The sequence below is a fragment of the Nanorana parkeri genome, unplaced genomic scaffold, assembly GCF_000935625.1.
Source record: "Nanorana parkeri isolate BGI_ZX_2015 unplaced genomic scaffold, ASM93562v1 scaffold759, whole genome shotgun sequence".
Classification (NCBI taxonomy): domain Eukaryota; kingdom Metazoa; phylum Chordata; class Amphibia; order Anura; family Dicroglossidae; genus Nanorana; species Nanorana parkeri.
The window spans coordinates 415,744-432,356 of NW_017307027.1; the positions used below are offsets into that span (position 1 = coordinate 415,744).

Sequence of the window (16,613 nt, forward strand, 5' to 3'; positions counted from 1 at the left end):
TGCTGTACGCGGCTCGAAAATGAAACTAAAAGCCGGCATCTGACTTTTAGTTTCGTTTTCGAGCGTCACAGCCGGCGGGAAATTCAAAAGTGAAAAGTTGTAATGTACACAGAATACACACAATACAATGTAATCTGCTATGATTACACTTATATATCAAACTATTTCACTTCAATTTTGTCCCTAGAGCTTTGTCCAGTGCCCTGCCTGACACTTTTTCACAATTATAAGAAATGATCATATAATAAATAATTATAAAAAATGATAATAAAATAATAAAAAAAATGGTCCAGTAAATGGGAATTCTGGGGTCGTTGCCTGATCCGTACCACAGTAAATAAAGTACCAAGTTCGCACATCACTGAGCTCGGTCGCAGAATCCTCGCTGTCCTCACTTTCAGTGTCTGTTGAGGAATTTCCCAACGAATCGCTATCACTCAATTCTGCAAGTAGTTCTAATTTACTATCGCTGTTTTCTACCTGGTCTAAAACCGCTTTTGACCTAAAACAGCGACGATTCTGCGACCGAGCTCAGTGATGTGCGAACTTGGTACTCTATTGACTGTGGTACGGATCAGGCAGCGCCCCCAGAATTCCCATTTACTGGACCATTTTTTTAATTTATTATATTATAATTTTTTATAATTATTTATAATTATTTATTATATTATAATTTCTTATAATTATTTATAATGTATTATATTATAATTTTTTAATTTCGTGTTTCAAACTTTATCATACCTGGTATGTCTACTGGACTCTTGTTTGGACAGATTTAGGTGAGTTATTCCTAGGATTTACTAAGAACTACAGGCCTACAATGTAAAACAACATATTTGCTTGAAAAACAATGTACCGCTTTTGGTACCTAAAATCCTGAATAATCATACCGCCAGGGAGGTTAACTAGTAATTTGGCTTCAGTACTTTTCTAAGTCACAGGCATCAAGAATGAGAGTTCTTACCTGGTCAAAGGTGGGCTCCTTTACAATTCTGGATGCAGTTATTTCAATTCTAGAAAGCAGGAAGTGCTTTTAAGGACCTAGAAAACACATTTGGTCGGAAAGTTAAACACAATGGTATATAAGGTATAGCAGCTAGTAGTAATTTCTGTCTGATAGTTTCAAGAATAATGAGGGAAAAATACCCTGCCTCCATGTTACCCAATAAATACAGAACTGAAGCTTTATGGTGCTCCTCGTGGTTGATTGACTTGTGGATTATGAAGCAGTAATAGCTCCTGACCAATTCTTGTTAAAGTTTGCATCACCAAGAGGTTAGAGATCTCTCTGTTATCCAGGATCTCATGTGATATCCATATGTTTTTATTAAATAGAACTCTCAGCAGGAGGGTGGGAATCTAAGCCTCCTTTCAGAGGCCCAACCCCCTTGTGATTTCTATTTCTAGATCTCGGTGAAATGCTGGATGCACGGAGTATAGATAGGATTCTTGGAGCCCACCCATACTGGCCTTGTCCTACCAGCTGGAAAGCCACATACCAAATTTACATTTTCTTCCTGGTTAATAAAAATACTCCGCAGATATATTTCTGTGTATTTTAACAGCTTCACTATTTAGATTTGTGGCAGCATATGCAGAACACCCCCGATTCACTGTAACCTTAAGAAAGTTTACAGGTTGCTTTTAAAATTTAAAAAATATAGTATTTTTTCAGCTTTGTTCACTTTGCTTGTTTTTGTTCAAATGAAAGTAAGTATCACGTACCTGGTAGGGAGCCCATGCGCATGCCGTCCGCGCATGCGCAGTAGTTGCCGCTTGCGCATGCGCAATAGCGGTTGTTTCCCGCAAATGCGGTGAACATGCCTATGCGCAGTTGTATCTATGCTGCCAGGCATGTTCTTACAGTAAGGTGGAAACATTGTCCCTCCCTTTCTGTAATTTCTACTGATTTCCAATGCTCTTAGCAATACAGAAAACCTTAGAATTATTGTAGTGAAAAGCGATGTGCAGCCAGCCTGAGATTTGGTTGGTTTACAGTGATAAGTTTTTTTTAGCTTGATTCTTCCCTTCAGGAAAAAAGCAAATATTTGCAAATGTTCCCATTGTCGCATGAAAATAACTGCATACAAATGTATTAATGTTATAAAGTGAATTCCAGACAAACAGATCAATACACCCCTGAAATAGACATACACTATATTGCCAAAAGTATTGGGTCGCCTGCCTTTACACACACATGAACTTTAATGGCATCCCAGTCTTAGTCCGTAGCGATCAATATTGAGTTGGCCCACCCTTTGCACCTATAACAGCTTCAACTCTTCTGTGAAGGCGTCCACAAGGTTTAGGGGTGTGTCTATGTGAATGTTTGACCATTCATCCAGAAGCGCATTTGTGAGGTCAGGCACTGATGTTGGAGGAGAAGGCCTGGTTCGCAGTCTGCTCTAATTCATCCCAAAGGTGTTCTATGGGGTTGAGGTCAGGACTTTGTGCAGGCCAGTCAAGTTCCTCCACCCCAAACTCGCTCATCCATGTCTTTATGGACCTTGCTTAGTTCACTGATGCGCAGTCATATTGGAACAGGAAGGGGCCATCCCCAAACTGTTCCCACAAAGTTGAGAGCATGAAATTGTCCAAAATGTCTTGGAATGTAGATGCCTTAAGGTCTCGTTCACACCTAGGCGTATTGCATATGCGCCTCTGTCGCGCGTTTTTTTACCGCGATTCGTGGTAAAAAAGTAAAGCGTTTCCGAAGGCTACTTGGCTGTATCCCAATGGAAACGCGCAACAAAACGGCCCAAAGTAGTACATGTACCTTTTCAGGCGTGGGCCGTTTTGTAGCGCGTTAGGGACGGGCGGAAATACGCCAAGGTGGGAACGAGACCATTGAATACAATGGGATTTATATTTTTGAGCGTTTTGTAGAGCGTTCGTCGAGCGTAGAACGCGCTACAAAACGTTCAGGTGTGAACGAGGGCTAAGAGTTCCCTTCACTGGAACTAAGGGGCCAAGCCCAACTCCTGAAAAACAACCCCACACTGTAATCCCCCCTCCACCAAACTTTACACTTGGCACAATGCAGACAGGCAGGTACCGTTCTCCTGGCAACCGCCAAACCCAGACAGGTCCATCGGATTGCCAGACAGAAGCGTGATTCATCATTGCAGACAACACGTCTCCACTTCTCAGGAGTCCAGTGGCGTCGTGCTTTACACCACTGCATCCGACGCTTTGCATTGCACTTGGTGATGTAAGGCTTGGATGCAGCTGCTCGGCCATGGAAACCCATTCCATGAAGCTCTCTACGCACTGTTCTTGTGCTAATCTGAAGGCCACAGGAAGTTTGGAGGTCTGTAGCTATTGACTCTGTAAACAGTTTGCGACTTCTGCGCACTGTGCACTTCAGCATGCGCTGACCCCGCTCTGTCATTTTACGGGTCCTACCACTTTGTGGCTGAGTTGCTGCTGTTCCCAGTTGCTTCCACTTTTTTATAATACCACTAACAGATGAACGTGGAATTTTTAGTAGCAAGGAAAATTCACGGAACACCTAAATCCAATGATTCGGATGGGTGTCCCAATACTTTTGGCAATGTAGTGTATTTATTCACAAAATTGTTAGAGTGGTTGCCAGCAATATAGGACTTTTAGGTCTGGGCTTATTGCACAAGTAAAGGACCCCTTTTCCACTTTACAAACCAAGGCATCATTTCAATTTTTCGGAGACTACTCCAGCACAATTATTTCATATACATACTGCACATTTGTAATTCTGTGGCAGTTACCCTCCTGTCTATGGCAATTTTCTCTTGAAATGGTGTCAATCCAAACCATACAAGAAGCCTGACACACCAAATGTTTTGAATTGCAGCTCAACTGATACCTTATTAATATTTCATGAATTGTTATCACTCATTTTAAAGTTTTGTTATATTTTTGTTAAATCCTGAAAAAAATGTATCTGCTCTTTGTTTCTGTAGGAAATTCTGTGCGTGGTGCCAAAGTTCTGCTTTCCCTTTGCTATTGACAGGTAAGCGCATTAAATATTTCAATAACTGCAGTATTTCTGGGTTTAGTTTAAATATTAAGAAATGTGAACATTGCCTGAATGGTTGTACTCCTAATAAAATATAAACCTATTAATACTGAAAATATTTATGCTTTTTTTTTTACAGAGGAGCGCAGGCACAGATGGGACAGCACTTTACCTTTGTTCTGACTGATATTGATGGAAAACAAAGATTTGGTTTTTGCCGCTTGACCTCAGGAGGTAAAATATGCCTGTGTATACTAAGGTGAGTGAGTATATGAGTAATTCTGTCATTATTCAGTGAATTACATACATTACTCCTTTCTTGCTTTGAAATTTTTGTTGCTTTTGTGATGCTTTAGGCTGACCAAGGACAATAGAAGTTGGTTGGATGTTCATGTATGATTGGACTACCCTCGGGGTCCAAAGAAAGCTGCAGAGTGCTCCAACTTGTAACCCTAGCATTGATCTTAACCCAATAATTTACCTTAAAGGTAAAGTGGAATGGAAAGGAGCAGGAGGCAGCACATTAAAGGCTGCTGGCACTGGAATACCAGTGTGAGGGGATTTGGTAATCGGGACAAATGGCTGAATCAGTCAACATGACTTTGGGCACCTGTATTTGCCTCTTGCACATCTTGAAGTCCTATTACCCATACTTTTTACTGAACCAAACTTTTTCTCCTTTCCTTCACAGATTGTTTTGCTGCCACTTTTTTCCTTAATACACTATTGTTATAGGTCAAGTGTTTTCTGTTACTGTGTACTCGCTGTCCATGCTCTAGACAGAAGCCCCCCTCCCCTTGTTTTTCACAGTCTGGACAGGGAGAAACCTGCTCTTTAGATGTGAACCTGCAAATCGTGAATCTCTTTACTAACTTGGAATGGTGATTACTCACCTGCCCCTTCCTATACAAGCCACTTCCTCCCCGTCACTTAACCTCTGACTTTTCCAATTTAAAAAATGTACCCTGCAGTGGCAGCCCAGTGGTTCAAGAGCCTGGAGGGTGACTGGGCTACTAATAGGTAGCAGTGCTGGGAAAATATTCTTGGGGGAAACTGTTTGAATCTCCTTCTAATGAGCCATGAAATATGGGGAGGTTTGTTCACTGTGACAGGCCTTGACGGGGCCTTGTATTTCACACTAGACCTAAAACTCAGCAAACCTGTCACTCTGTATATTATGCCAACAGAGCTACTTTGGTCACCCATTCATAGTTTTCGTTTCTCTGCACATTTATTTCTCCCGAGTTTCCAGCAATTCCTCTGCCAAAGGTGTATGGTTGTGAAACTAGGCATGCAAGGCTGAAGACCTGCAAGCACACATAGACATACAGAATATGTAAGTGTAGGTGGAAACAAATACCTGTGGCTAAATTATGATACCTGGAGGAAAGTAGAGCAGTTGCCCTTCTTTTTCAGTTTAATTTTGATTAGCAGCTACAACTGCTATTTTACTTTTCTGAAGTTTTCATTAAGCCCTTGTTCACACCGAAAGCGTGTGCGTTCCAGAGCGGTAGCACCGCGATTGCTAAGAAACTTCTTCCCGCGTTTTGGGGCGGGAGGGGGCGCGGCGGTGCATTTAATTTAATGGCACCGCTTCCCCCCCCCCTCCCCCCCCCCTTTCGCCCGCAGTGCGATCAGACGCGTGGCAAGACTTTGCCAGCGCTTCGTTCCACTGCAAACGCAAAAAAATAAGGCTTGCTCTATTTTTTGCGTTTGCAGTGGAACGAAACACTGGCAAAGTTTTGCCACAAGCCCTCAGCGGCATCTTTAGTGTACTTAGGCAGTAAGCTGTTCACATTGGTTTTGCAGTTACATTGTAGGTCTCAACATGACCACGCACTTTAAAATCTAACTTTTGAATCTGTTACCAGCAACATTAGTCTGAGGACCTAACAAAAAAACATTTAATTTAGATATCATCAGTAAGCAATCTGTCATACGAAACATGTTTCCATAAACTGTATACACTGGAGGGACGGTTCATTCACAAAATATATTTGCAAGGTTTCCAGATACCGTATATACTCGAGTATAAGCCGAGATTTTCAGCCCATTTTTTTTGGTGAAAAGTGCCCCCCTCGGATTCCAATTACACGACTAGGTGCAGCAAAAGTATATTGTGTACCATTGTTCCAGTATCTCATGATGGGAAAAAATAGGCATGCAAAAATATTTATTTTTACTTGATAGAGAGCGGGGTACCTTTTGTTTGTAATCCTATTATATTCAACTGTTTATTTTAAATAGTTACAGCGTGCAACCGCACAGTTACATAGAAAGACATGCACACACGCTGACAGTTCATAAATGTTAACATAGATGTGGAAACTTTTCTGCAGTAAGTCTGTAGTCAGCACTATGACCTCTTATCTTGCACTAGAGAACAAGACTTTCCTCTGCATGCCAGTCGCTGCTCATGTGTAATGTAAAGCTCATCATCCATTCTGTGCACTTTGTAATGACCCCCAAACACTGCGGCTCTGCCAAGAGGGAGCCAGCCTGACACGACATTGAAATGCATGACCTATCTTGCACAGAGCGTTGCATCTCACTATCCCTCTGTAACAGGGACATAAATCTGCCGCCCAGAGGAGGGAGATGCCCACACAAGGGACAGGCTATTTTTCATTAGGCGGTGGAAGGCAATATTCATGCAATAATATGATAAATGGCTCTGCACTGCAGTGAATAGTACAATGTCTTTCCTGGCAGATAAATCAACTGTTCTCAGCATTGCCACTGACTCTAGTAGCGTGTGTGTGTGTAAATATGTGTGTGATGTACATATAGAAATTTATGTGCTCATGTTTTGGTCATACTCTCCTTTAATAATGCTTTTATTTCCTTTAGTTATCTGCCCTGGTTTGAAGTCTACTACAAACTATTAAATACACTGGCTGACTATTTAGTAAAAGAGCAGGTAACGACTTATTATAATTCTATTAAAATGGCTCAGTGGATTGTTTGTTTGATTCTGTTATTTATCAATACTTTATATTTAAAGAGAATTTTCAAATATATATCTCCTTTGATGTATGTATTTATTTATGTTGGGCGTTATGCACATTTGGTGTTTATGCATTTTTGATTTAATGTTAAGCTCTAGCCAAAACTGTTTTGGATAGAGTAAGAAAGGATTAGCAGGGTTTTTACTTCTATCCAAAGTTCCCTTCGGCTGACTACTACCCTCTGGTGTAACACACATATCCGTCAGCACTGTGGATGGGCTTTATCCCTGGCTATCTGCATTTATATGTCCAGCCAGCCCGCTGTTCTGTGCTGAGCGAGCAGGAGTGACCAAGTGGTCGCCAACAGTTCCCAGTCACCATTTGCAATCCCGAGCCCCTTGAACTTACATTAACACATTTCACTGCCAGTGCCGTATACCTGTGTAAAACAGACTGTCTGCTCTACACTATACGCCTCTCTGGCAGCTTAGCTGCCACCAGATCAGTTCCATGGATCAGTGAAAAGTAACCGCCTGTCAGTGTTTTAGGCGGGTCTGACCGGAAGCCCAGTGTAACCCTAAGGGCAAGCAGATGTAAACGGAAGTGTGTCTGCTTACATCCGATTACCTCCGACTCCATCTAGGTCCATCAAGAAAATTGGAAAAGGAGTTCCAGTTTGGCAGACCTGACTGTAATTGATTTGGAGGTAATCAAATGTAAATGGACACATGTCTGCTTACATCTAGCTCTCCATAGACTCATCTTGGTTCCATACAGGTCCATACAATTTTTTCCTCCCATTGCAAGATGGAGGAAAAAGCTGAACGGACATAGATGTCACAAGAGTGACATCGGTTCTGTACTGCTCCGATCAGCAGGGGATCTGTGCACGGATTCCCTAGTGATAGGATCAGACTCCACCCATATGAAAGAGGCCTAAATGCAATTGAGTGCAAAAGCTGTTGTCAGAGTTTTTAAAACCCAAGAAAAGAGATTGAGAATTTCCCACAAAGTGTGTGACATTAAACTTCAATTCAACATTTACTCTGCAGCATTATCGTATTGCTTTTTAATATTCATGATAGGCCCCCTTTTAAATTGAGCTAGTTTTTTTTTTTCTTTTAGTGTCTGTCAGATGTGTTACCTGGTCTGATAATGAAGACTTTTGGGACACAATGAACAGAAACACTTCAATAACATAAATTGTAAAAAAGCTCAACATACTTTAATAACTGCAGTAGGTGCATATTTTGATTAGCAACAAAGTGCTGCTGCTTTCAAGAGCTAGATTTATATTATTAAATGCCATACCTTACATAAAGGCTTGAAGTGTAACAATGCTTTATTTTTGTCTTTTTAGGAAAACGACTTGAATGATATACTAAAGACTCTGTATAATCACCCGGTTCCCAAAGCTCACACTCCGATTAGTCTGAACCTGGTAAGTGTCCCAACCCTCTGACTAGTGCAGTTACTAAAACCGTGGATATTGTAGAGCGTGTAATAAGAAATGAGGTTTAAACACAAATTGTTTGGTCCATTTCTTTTAGACGGGTATGCAATATAATTGATTTCTAAAGAAACAGAAGTTCCTTATCTTTCATTGTTATTCAGAATAAAACTACGAGCATCACTTTTATCCTCTCTCTTCCATGTCCTGGTGATGTCCTCTTAAAAGCTGGACCCTGACTGACACATCATGCTGCTTGTAGACAATAATTGTATATGAGATAAGCCTAGCACATCTGTTGAAGCTGGGCCATAAGTTGTCCATACACAGGAGGGGGTTTCAAATGATTATCCCTCAAACCAGCCTTCCTTTATCTAATATGTAGACCCACATATGTAAGGCATAGTCCTAAACCATCTGTGCATTTATTACTAAAAATGAACAATTTTCTGATGAATTCTGATGCAGTTGGGTGTACAGAAAACTCTCAGCAGACTGGTACCAAGTGGAAAACATTTCATCTGAGTCCTGGTGTCTTCTGGTAATTAAACAGATATATACCAGCACATATCCCTCTGTCAAGGGTGTCTACAGACTCTTTTATAGACTGAATTTATGTGATGGATGAACCTTTAGTAAAGCTAAAGCTGAACTTTGGGCAAATATAAAAGATACCGTACTTATGAATGCAGCTATATATGCATCAATAAATGTATCTTTTAAATGCAGCTAGTGTAAGTACCTGAATTGACTTGATATCTTCCTCTTGCAATTAGGGCTGAAACAACTAGTTGATAAAGTCGATAATAATCGATAATGAAAACCTTTTTCAACAATTTTCATTATTGATTAGTTGGTCGCTCAATTAGTTGGGCTGCTTGCACCCTCACTCCCTCCCGCCTCACTAACATGCTTGTGAGCACTAACTGACTGTTCGGGCACTGCCTGAGGGCACGCGGCCTCCTCCTCCCCTGGATGATCGTAGTGGACTGAGGGGAAGAATAGGGCCGTCCCGGCATCACCCCAAGTCCCGGTAAGCATAGACTGACCATTCGGGGACTGTTCCCCATTCGAGACTCGTGGCCTCCCCCATGCCTCAGCTGCTTCCTCCCCTCGGCGTCACCCAGAGTCCCGGCGAGCGCGGACTGACCATTCGGGGACTATTCCCATTCAAGACCCGTGGCCTCCCCCATGTCTCAGCGGCCTCCTCCTCTCCTCCCTGGGCTTTTCATAATGGACTGGCTCAATAGCCATGTGCAGCCAGTGTAAGTAGTGTGTACTATGTGTTGCATGTATACTGTGTGCGTACTATGTGTTCTATGTGTGCTGTGTGCATATTATGTGTTGCATGTGTGCAGTAAATGTGGTCAGTGGCATAACAACCAGACGGGGGTGGGGAGATTAGATAGGGGCAGTTGCTCCGGGCACAAAAATGAGGGGTCTCGGAGGCCGAACAGGGAACACATTTAGGGCTGGTACACGCCATCTCCAGTGCGTTCCAGCACAGTTAGTGGCTAGTACGCACTGGATCGTATAGTGGAAGCCTTCCTGCATTCTAGGGCAGGAGGAGGCGTGGCAGTGCCATTCACCGGTTTTTGCGATCACACTGGACTGGAACGCGGCCATTGCTGTGCCACTCGTGCTGGTGATCACACTGCAGCTGGGAGGGTGTCTGTGGTGCCATTGTCTCAGCTTCTTGGAGTTGTGGAGAGTGAGGCATGTGATTCGAGCATTTAAGTGCTCCTGTCACATCCCTGTCCTTCCTTGATACTTGCTCGTTCACAAAATGCCTTGTATTTTTTTTGTCAAAGCATACAGGGTGTTCTATGATTGGAGGAGGAAAGATGATGTCATCCTCCCTCCTTTTCTCCAATTATAGAACTCCTTGTAATATTTGAGAAAAAATACTTGCCCATAATTGCTTGTGAATGGGCAAATAGTGAGGAGGGGTGGGGATATGACTGGAGCATATCTTCATGGTTCATGTTGCACCGCGCAGCGCCCAGAAGACTGGCTATATGTGTAGGAGCCGGCAGGCTAAATACTTTTATACTGTACAGCAGCCCTCTATACCTAAAATGCAGCATTTTAATGGTAATTTACATAAAAGTATGGTGTGTAAATTAGCATTTTTTCCCCCCAGAGTTTGATTTTAAAAATCTTGAGGCTTGGGTATATGAAATGTTACAATTTTTTGGTGTATTAAGCTAATTAACTGTTGAAATGACTGAAATGCCTTTAAAATGAAGGTCTTGCTGATAAAATAGGACAATATGACATAATTGACAATAATTGAGTTCCTCTGATACAGACTCTTAGCCTATATTAATAGCATGCTTATAGCTACAAGTAGAATCCTTTGTTTCTTGTTTACAAGAACCCACTACAGTTTGTTTCAAGCGAACCTGTTATGAAAAATGTTTCCTCTCCAGAGTTGGTAAGTGACAGGGGCAGGGTGAGGTTTTTTCGAAACTCTTTCTTAAATCTGAAAAGTTAATTGTGGTGAACTTGCTCTTCTGCTGTCATTGTGCATGCCAACTCTACTAAGCAAATCCTAATCTAGTGTATCTTTAAGCTGTTTATACTGATGTACTTATTTTAAAATCATTCACTCTAAAGTGCAACTGAAGCCAAAACGTTGCTAAGTTGGATGGAGTGGAAAGGGATTAGAATACCTGTCAGGTTTTTATTGCTGTCTGTTTCACCATTATAGAGATTTATTTGTCCTGATGACTGTTATTACTGAAAGTAAAAGAAAATGCCAAATTTTGGGCTGTCACCAGAACAGTAATGCGGACACTAGTTCTGGTGACCCTGCGGACCACCAGGAGTTTCCTTCACTCTGACAGGAAGGAATATCTCTCGATTGGGACACAGGGCAAAAAAAGCTTGGAGGGGTTATAACCCTCCTTTATTCGATCCAAAACTAAACAATTGCTTCATTTCTACTTATAAATGGTAAATTACAGTTGATTTTTCTCCCTTTATGTTGTCTTTTATTCCTCTCACTGGAAATGTTGAGACAAAAAAGGCGTGCTTTCATACTCATTTTGAATGGAATACCTAGAGCCATTTACAGATATTTAAAGGATTATCATCTTGTGTCAGAGGCTAGTTACATAAAGTGCACTGATCACTCCTCCTTTTTTTGTTTGTTTGTAATTAACAATTTCTTGCAACCTGATATATTGCCATCCATGCATTTTCTTCTGTTCAGGTCATTGGGAGATTTTTTGAAGGTGTAGCATGGGTGGAAAAAGCATGTAACTAAGGAAGAGCTAGGACTGACATGCAAGATTCTCAGTATTCCGTTTCAAATTAATATAATGATTTTTCGGTTTGGAAAAAAACCTTTGCAGTGGCCCCCCACTGCAAGGGTTTAAATGCCCTTTAAAATTAGACTAAACTCAGGGGTTAAATCTTAAAAATGCATTCAAGTACCTTAACTGTGCCATACTGTATCTTATTTGTGTATTACTTGGCTGTAGATCCTCAAATTATTTATGAATTGGTGCTGACACTGTCCCTTCTGGAGGGTGGCTACTTTGGTTCCCCATGGTCCCGGTGTGTGTTGCAAAGTAGCAACTGTTCCAAGCTCACTCCTGTGATGGACTACAGTCTCACGTTTAGTTTCAAATTTTTATTACAATTATAGTGTATCAAGGAAGCAACACACACAGGAGCATGGAGAACAAAAGTAGCCACCCTCTAGAACAGGGGTGTCAAACTCAATTTAATCATGGGCAGCATCAACATTATGGTTGCCCTCAAAGGGCCTGTAAGACTATATAAATGTATCTAATCTTTATCATAATTGCCTCTACATTCGATTATCATAATAACTTAATACCTAGATCTGAAAGTTGAAGTCTAGGAATTGGCATAGTGGGCCAGATTCTCTGGGCCTTGAGTTTGAAACATGTGCTCTAGAAGGAAGGACAGTGTCAGCACAAATTCAGAGATGATTTGAGGATCTACAACCGAGTGACACATAAATAAGGTGCAGTTTTGTTAATAGGGTACTTAAATGTATTTTTACAGAAAAATATTATAGCTCTGTGATAAATATTAGAATAGTATTAGTTGCAAATGTCAACATTTTTTCACGGAGGAAGTGGCCATAAAACCTTTGCTTAAAAGAGAACTATGGGGAAGTGTTTTTCCCCATAGTTCTCCTAAGGGTCACAGAAGGACATTTACTAGCGTCCTCCCGTGACCCAAAGCTCAGTAATTTACGCGAACCAAAGCTCGCGGTATACTGAGACCGCCGCAGCCACTATGTATCCCGACAATGCTGTCGAGATCCACCCAGCTGCGTGAGTGACACCTGGCTCTGCCTATCTAGAGTCAGAACCGGCTGTACCTGCCCCCTCCCCCGACCGTTTCTCCTGTCGGCGCTGGAGGAGCGGGGAGGGGGGGGGGGAATATCCCTGCAGGAAGCCGTGACTGACAGTCACTGCAGGGAGATGATCGAGAAGTGGGCGAGCGACGTTATGTGTTCGCTCACTTACCGATCTATTAAGCCGACGTGTGACAGTTTAATTGTCACACGTTGGCTCAAACTATGAGGATGAGTGATTTTTCACTCACCTCATAGTTCTCTTTAAGTATTTAGCTGTAAAAATATTAAAGGAAGTATAGCTTTTGTCAACTGGAGAACTGCTTTGAGCTGTGAACATGGAGCTGGAGTCAAACCCCTGTTTGACATGCCTGATGTACATGATCATACAAAAGCTATCATTTATTACTTGTGTATTTATTAGTGTAAAGGACACCCATTACAAATTCTCTTTTTTGTCTTAACATTAACTTGGTGTACATTTTCAGTCTTTGAAATGAAGGTGTTAATTATTTTGTATCATGTATTATTGCAATAATTGCCTGTACACATACCATAAAACTAATTAATCCTGATACTCTCTCCCTGTCCTATCACCAAACCTCCAATTAAGATCCTTATTAAACCCAAATTAACCTGTGTTGTATTTTTCCTCCCCTTCCTTCTCCTAGCATTCGTTTTTTATTACTCCTGACGTAACCGGACTGCCTACAATCCCTGAAAGTGTATGTATCTAATTGGGTTTTAACCACTTGTCTGTTTTCCCTGAATGAGCCTGTTTACTTGTTAACTCAATCACTTTGTGCGTTCTGTTTTATATTAAGGGGAGAATCCTACATGAATCTGAGAAATACCTAGTAACAAGAATGCAATTACTGAGAAACAGTGTTGTGCAAAGTCGATGAAATGCAGTCTAGATGAATAAGTATCTGAAAAATTAGTGTACGGGCCATATAGTTACTGTTTTTTCCATTGCGCAAATAGGGTTCTTTGTTTAAAGGAAAATATAACATCTCTTTGGCACTAATTAGGTTTTGCCCATGAAAGTAATGAAGTACTTTTTCCCAAAATATTCAGCCAAATAGGATTGCATTCAGCCTCCAAATAGTTAAATAAAGGGTGATTTCCCTGTACAGTGGCAATTTATTTTTTGCTTGTGATGCCCTTGTGTGGTAACATGGAAGATTACACTTTATGTCCGCTCATCCTACAGGTTTCACCCACAGCAACGTCTGCAGGTGTAATCTGGTATTAAATTACATCAAATTAAGATTATTATTATACAGGACTTATATAGCGCCAACAGTTTGTGCAGCGCTTTACAATATAAGGAAGACATTACAATCACGATACAATTCAAGACAAGATGGTAAGGAGGGCCCTGCCCCTGAGGGCTTAAATTAGATCAAATTAAGATAAGATTTTGTATTTTAGGCATGGCTTCACCTGCGGAGGCTTGTACCGGTCACTATTGTTCCCCACTGATAAGTTAACACTGCTAGCAGTGTTTTTTTCTTTAGGACCCAACGTCTCCTACCTCCTATTCCCCTCTGATATAAAGTGTTATCCTCATCAGTTGCATCAAATGAATTATACTTTAGCCTTATGCACGATATTTTACCCTGAAGATAACCAGATTGCACTTGTATGTGCAACCACCTCCTGAAGTCTACAGCCACTTTTATGAAGCTGCAGACAATCTGTTACACAGAGGGGGTCCTAAGTATTTTGGAGATTCCCCTTTTAATAATAATTGTAGCAAACACAAGAAAGAAGTGTCATTTGTTAAGTGTCATTTTCTTTAAAATTACGAAATGTGTGTAATTGATTTGAAAATGTAAGGCAGTTGGTTGAAAAAAAGATGAGACTGGATTTGGTATAAACTCAGATAGTTGAAGGACATTACCAGCACACCGAAGCAATAGTTACAGCAGTTTAAGTGTTCATTTATTGAAGAATGCTTTCGGGGCCACGCAGGGTCCCCTTGATCAAACTCAGAGATGACTCTGTCTGATGAAGTGGACCCTGCGTGGCTCCGAAAGCGCTTGCATGTGAGGGACAGCATTCTTCAATAAATGAACACTTAAACTGCTATAACTATGGCTTCAGTGTGCTGGTGACGTTCTTAAACTATCTGCATGTGGGGATGCCATCCGCAGTCATTTCGAGCACCCACTGTTATATCCACATGGGAATCCTGGTAAGGTGTGCAGCAAGGAACCTTTCTTTTTGTATGAACTCCGTTAGCCTGAGTTCGTTCAAGCCCGTTCAAATCTCTGATCATGACCCCCTCTCCCGACCCAATCTGTGGTGACTGTAGCAGCGGGGTCGTTCCCTGCCCTTTTGTGTCGTATAGCTGTGGGGCAGGAAGGGCATCTCCCCGCAACTGATTGGGTCGGGAAAAGGGGGTGGCGGTCAGAGTTTTTAGTGGGCTTGGATGAACGTAGGCAAACTGAGTTTGCACCAAACCCAGCCGTCAAATGTATTCAGCAATAAACTGGCTACACATGTTACAACCTAACTAAACAATCCTCTTGACTCGCCTTCCGCTATGTCATATGAGTACTTAAACAAGCCTTTTAAATTATATCAAATCAAGTAGAGTCTAGTCATACTAGATAGTTGTTGTCAAAACTAAAGCAGATTGCACAAACGGTTTGTAACATGCATTGGCAGTTTTATAATCCATATTTTCTACAACCTTATCCAAACTTTATGAATGCATTAGATCTTAAGTGAGCCCATGCACTTCTAGTTTTCTGTTCTATTTTGGTAGATTGAACAATCCAGTCTCAAAATGTGTGACCATTTCCCCTGGACTGCTACACAACTGCTAAATTCACACGTGAAAATCCAGCTCTAAATTCAGACACTTATAACCACCATTCTAAATCTTCAGAAGATTTAGAATAGTGTGTGTGTGTGTGTGTGTGTGTATACACATACACATACACACACACACACACACACACACACACACACACACACACACACACACGCACACTTGTTGGTATCCTTACACGAACAAAGAAGAACTTTAAGCTCACCAGATTAGTTGGCATCCATCATTGTTTGGAACCCTTAACTTACTATTTTGTTGCATAACCTTTAGAAGCAATCACTGTAAGTACTGTAGCTCTCAATGAGACTTCTGAACCTGCCATCTTTTTTTTCTATTTTATAGCACTTCTAGGAAATTTCTTGCATAAAACTATTTATAATTTGTATTATTTGTAAAGCTTTTCTGATTTACCAAATTTTTTCAAAGTTCCTAAAACATTTACACAGTAGTTTGTGTGTGTGTAAACTATTTATTTATTTACATGTATTTGTAACAATCTCACTATAACTAAAACTTGATTATAATTTCTTTATGCAGAGGAACCTGACAGAGTATTTTGTAGCAGTCGATGTAAATAATATGCTTCAGATCTATGCCAGCATGCTGCACGAACGTAGAATCATTTTCACCTCCAGGAAGTTAAGCACGGTAAGCAGTTTTGTGTGATGCATTGTATAATGTGCACAGTGAGGTCTGAGGTGGCAAATTCACACTTATCTGTTGGTTTACATTGCTTCTACAAGCAGACTCAACCACAATGAAAGTGTTTGGAGTAAAGGCTCAGTACAGGCACCAAATGCTGTATTTCTTCATCCAGTACATTCATTCCTGTGCATTTCAAGTCCATATGTGGTTTTACATATGTGTCTACATGCCTTTCCATGCATTTTACTGCTAAATGCATAAAGGCACACAGGGCCACCATCAGGGGGGGTACAGCCAGTACTGTTGTAAGGGGTCCAAGTGGACAGGGGGGCCCAGGCTCCAAGCTTTCATTTTTTTCTTATAGAATTATATTAATAGTACCATTTGCCAGG

At 41.1% G+C, this 16,613-nt stretch overlaps 1 protein-coding gene across 1 annotated transcript in view; it reads left to right on the forward strand.

The window, feature by feature from the left end:
* The window catches only part of DENND1B (DENN domain containing 1B), a 191,639-nt gene that overhangs the window by 86,044 nt on the left and 88,982 nt on the right, over positions 1-16,613 (forward strand). Inside the window, exons 4-10 of the mRNA XM_018564545.1 lie at positions 3,942-3,991; positions 4,137-4,256; positions 6,848-6,917; positions 8,306-8,386; positions 10,773-10,832; positions 13,406-13,459; positions 16,114-16,224. Coding sequence (XP_018420047.1) covers positions 3,942-3,991; positions 4,137-4,256; positions 6,848-6,917; positions 8,306-8,386; positions 10,773-10,832; positions 13,406-13,459; positions 16,114-16,224 — 546 coding nt within the window. The remainder of the gene's footprint in view (positions 1-3,941; positions 3,992-4,136; positions 4,257-6,847; positions 6,918-8,305; positions 8,387-10,772; positions 10,833-13,405; positions 13,460-16,113; positions 16,225-16,613) is intronic.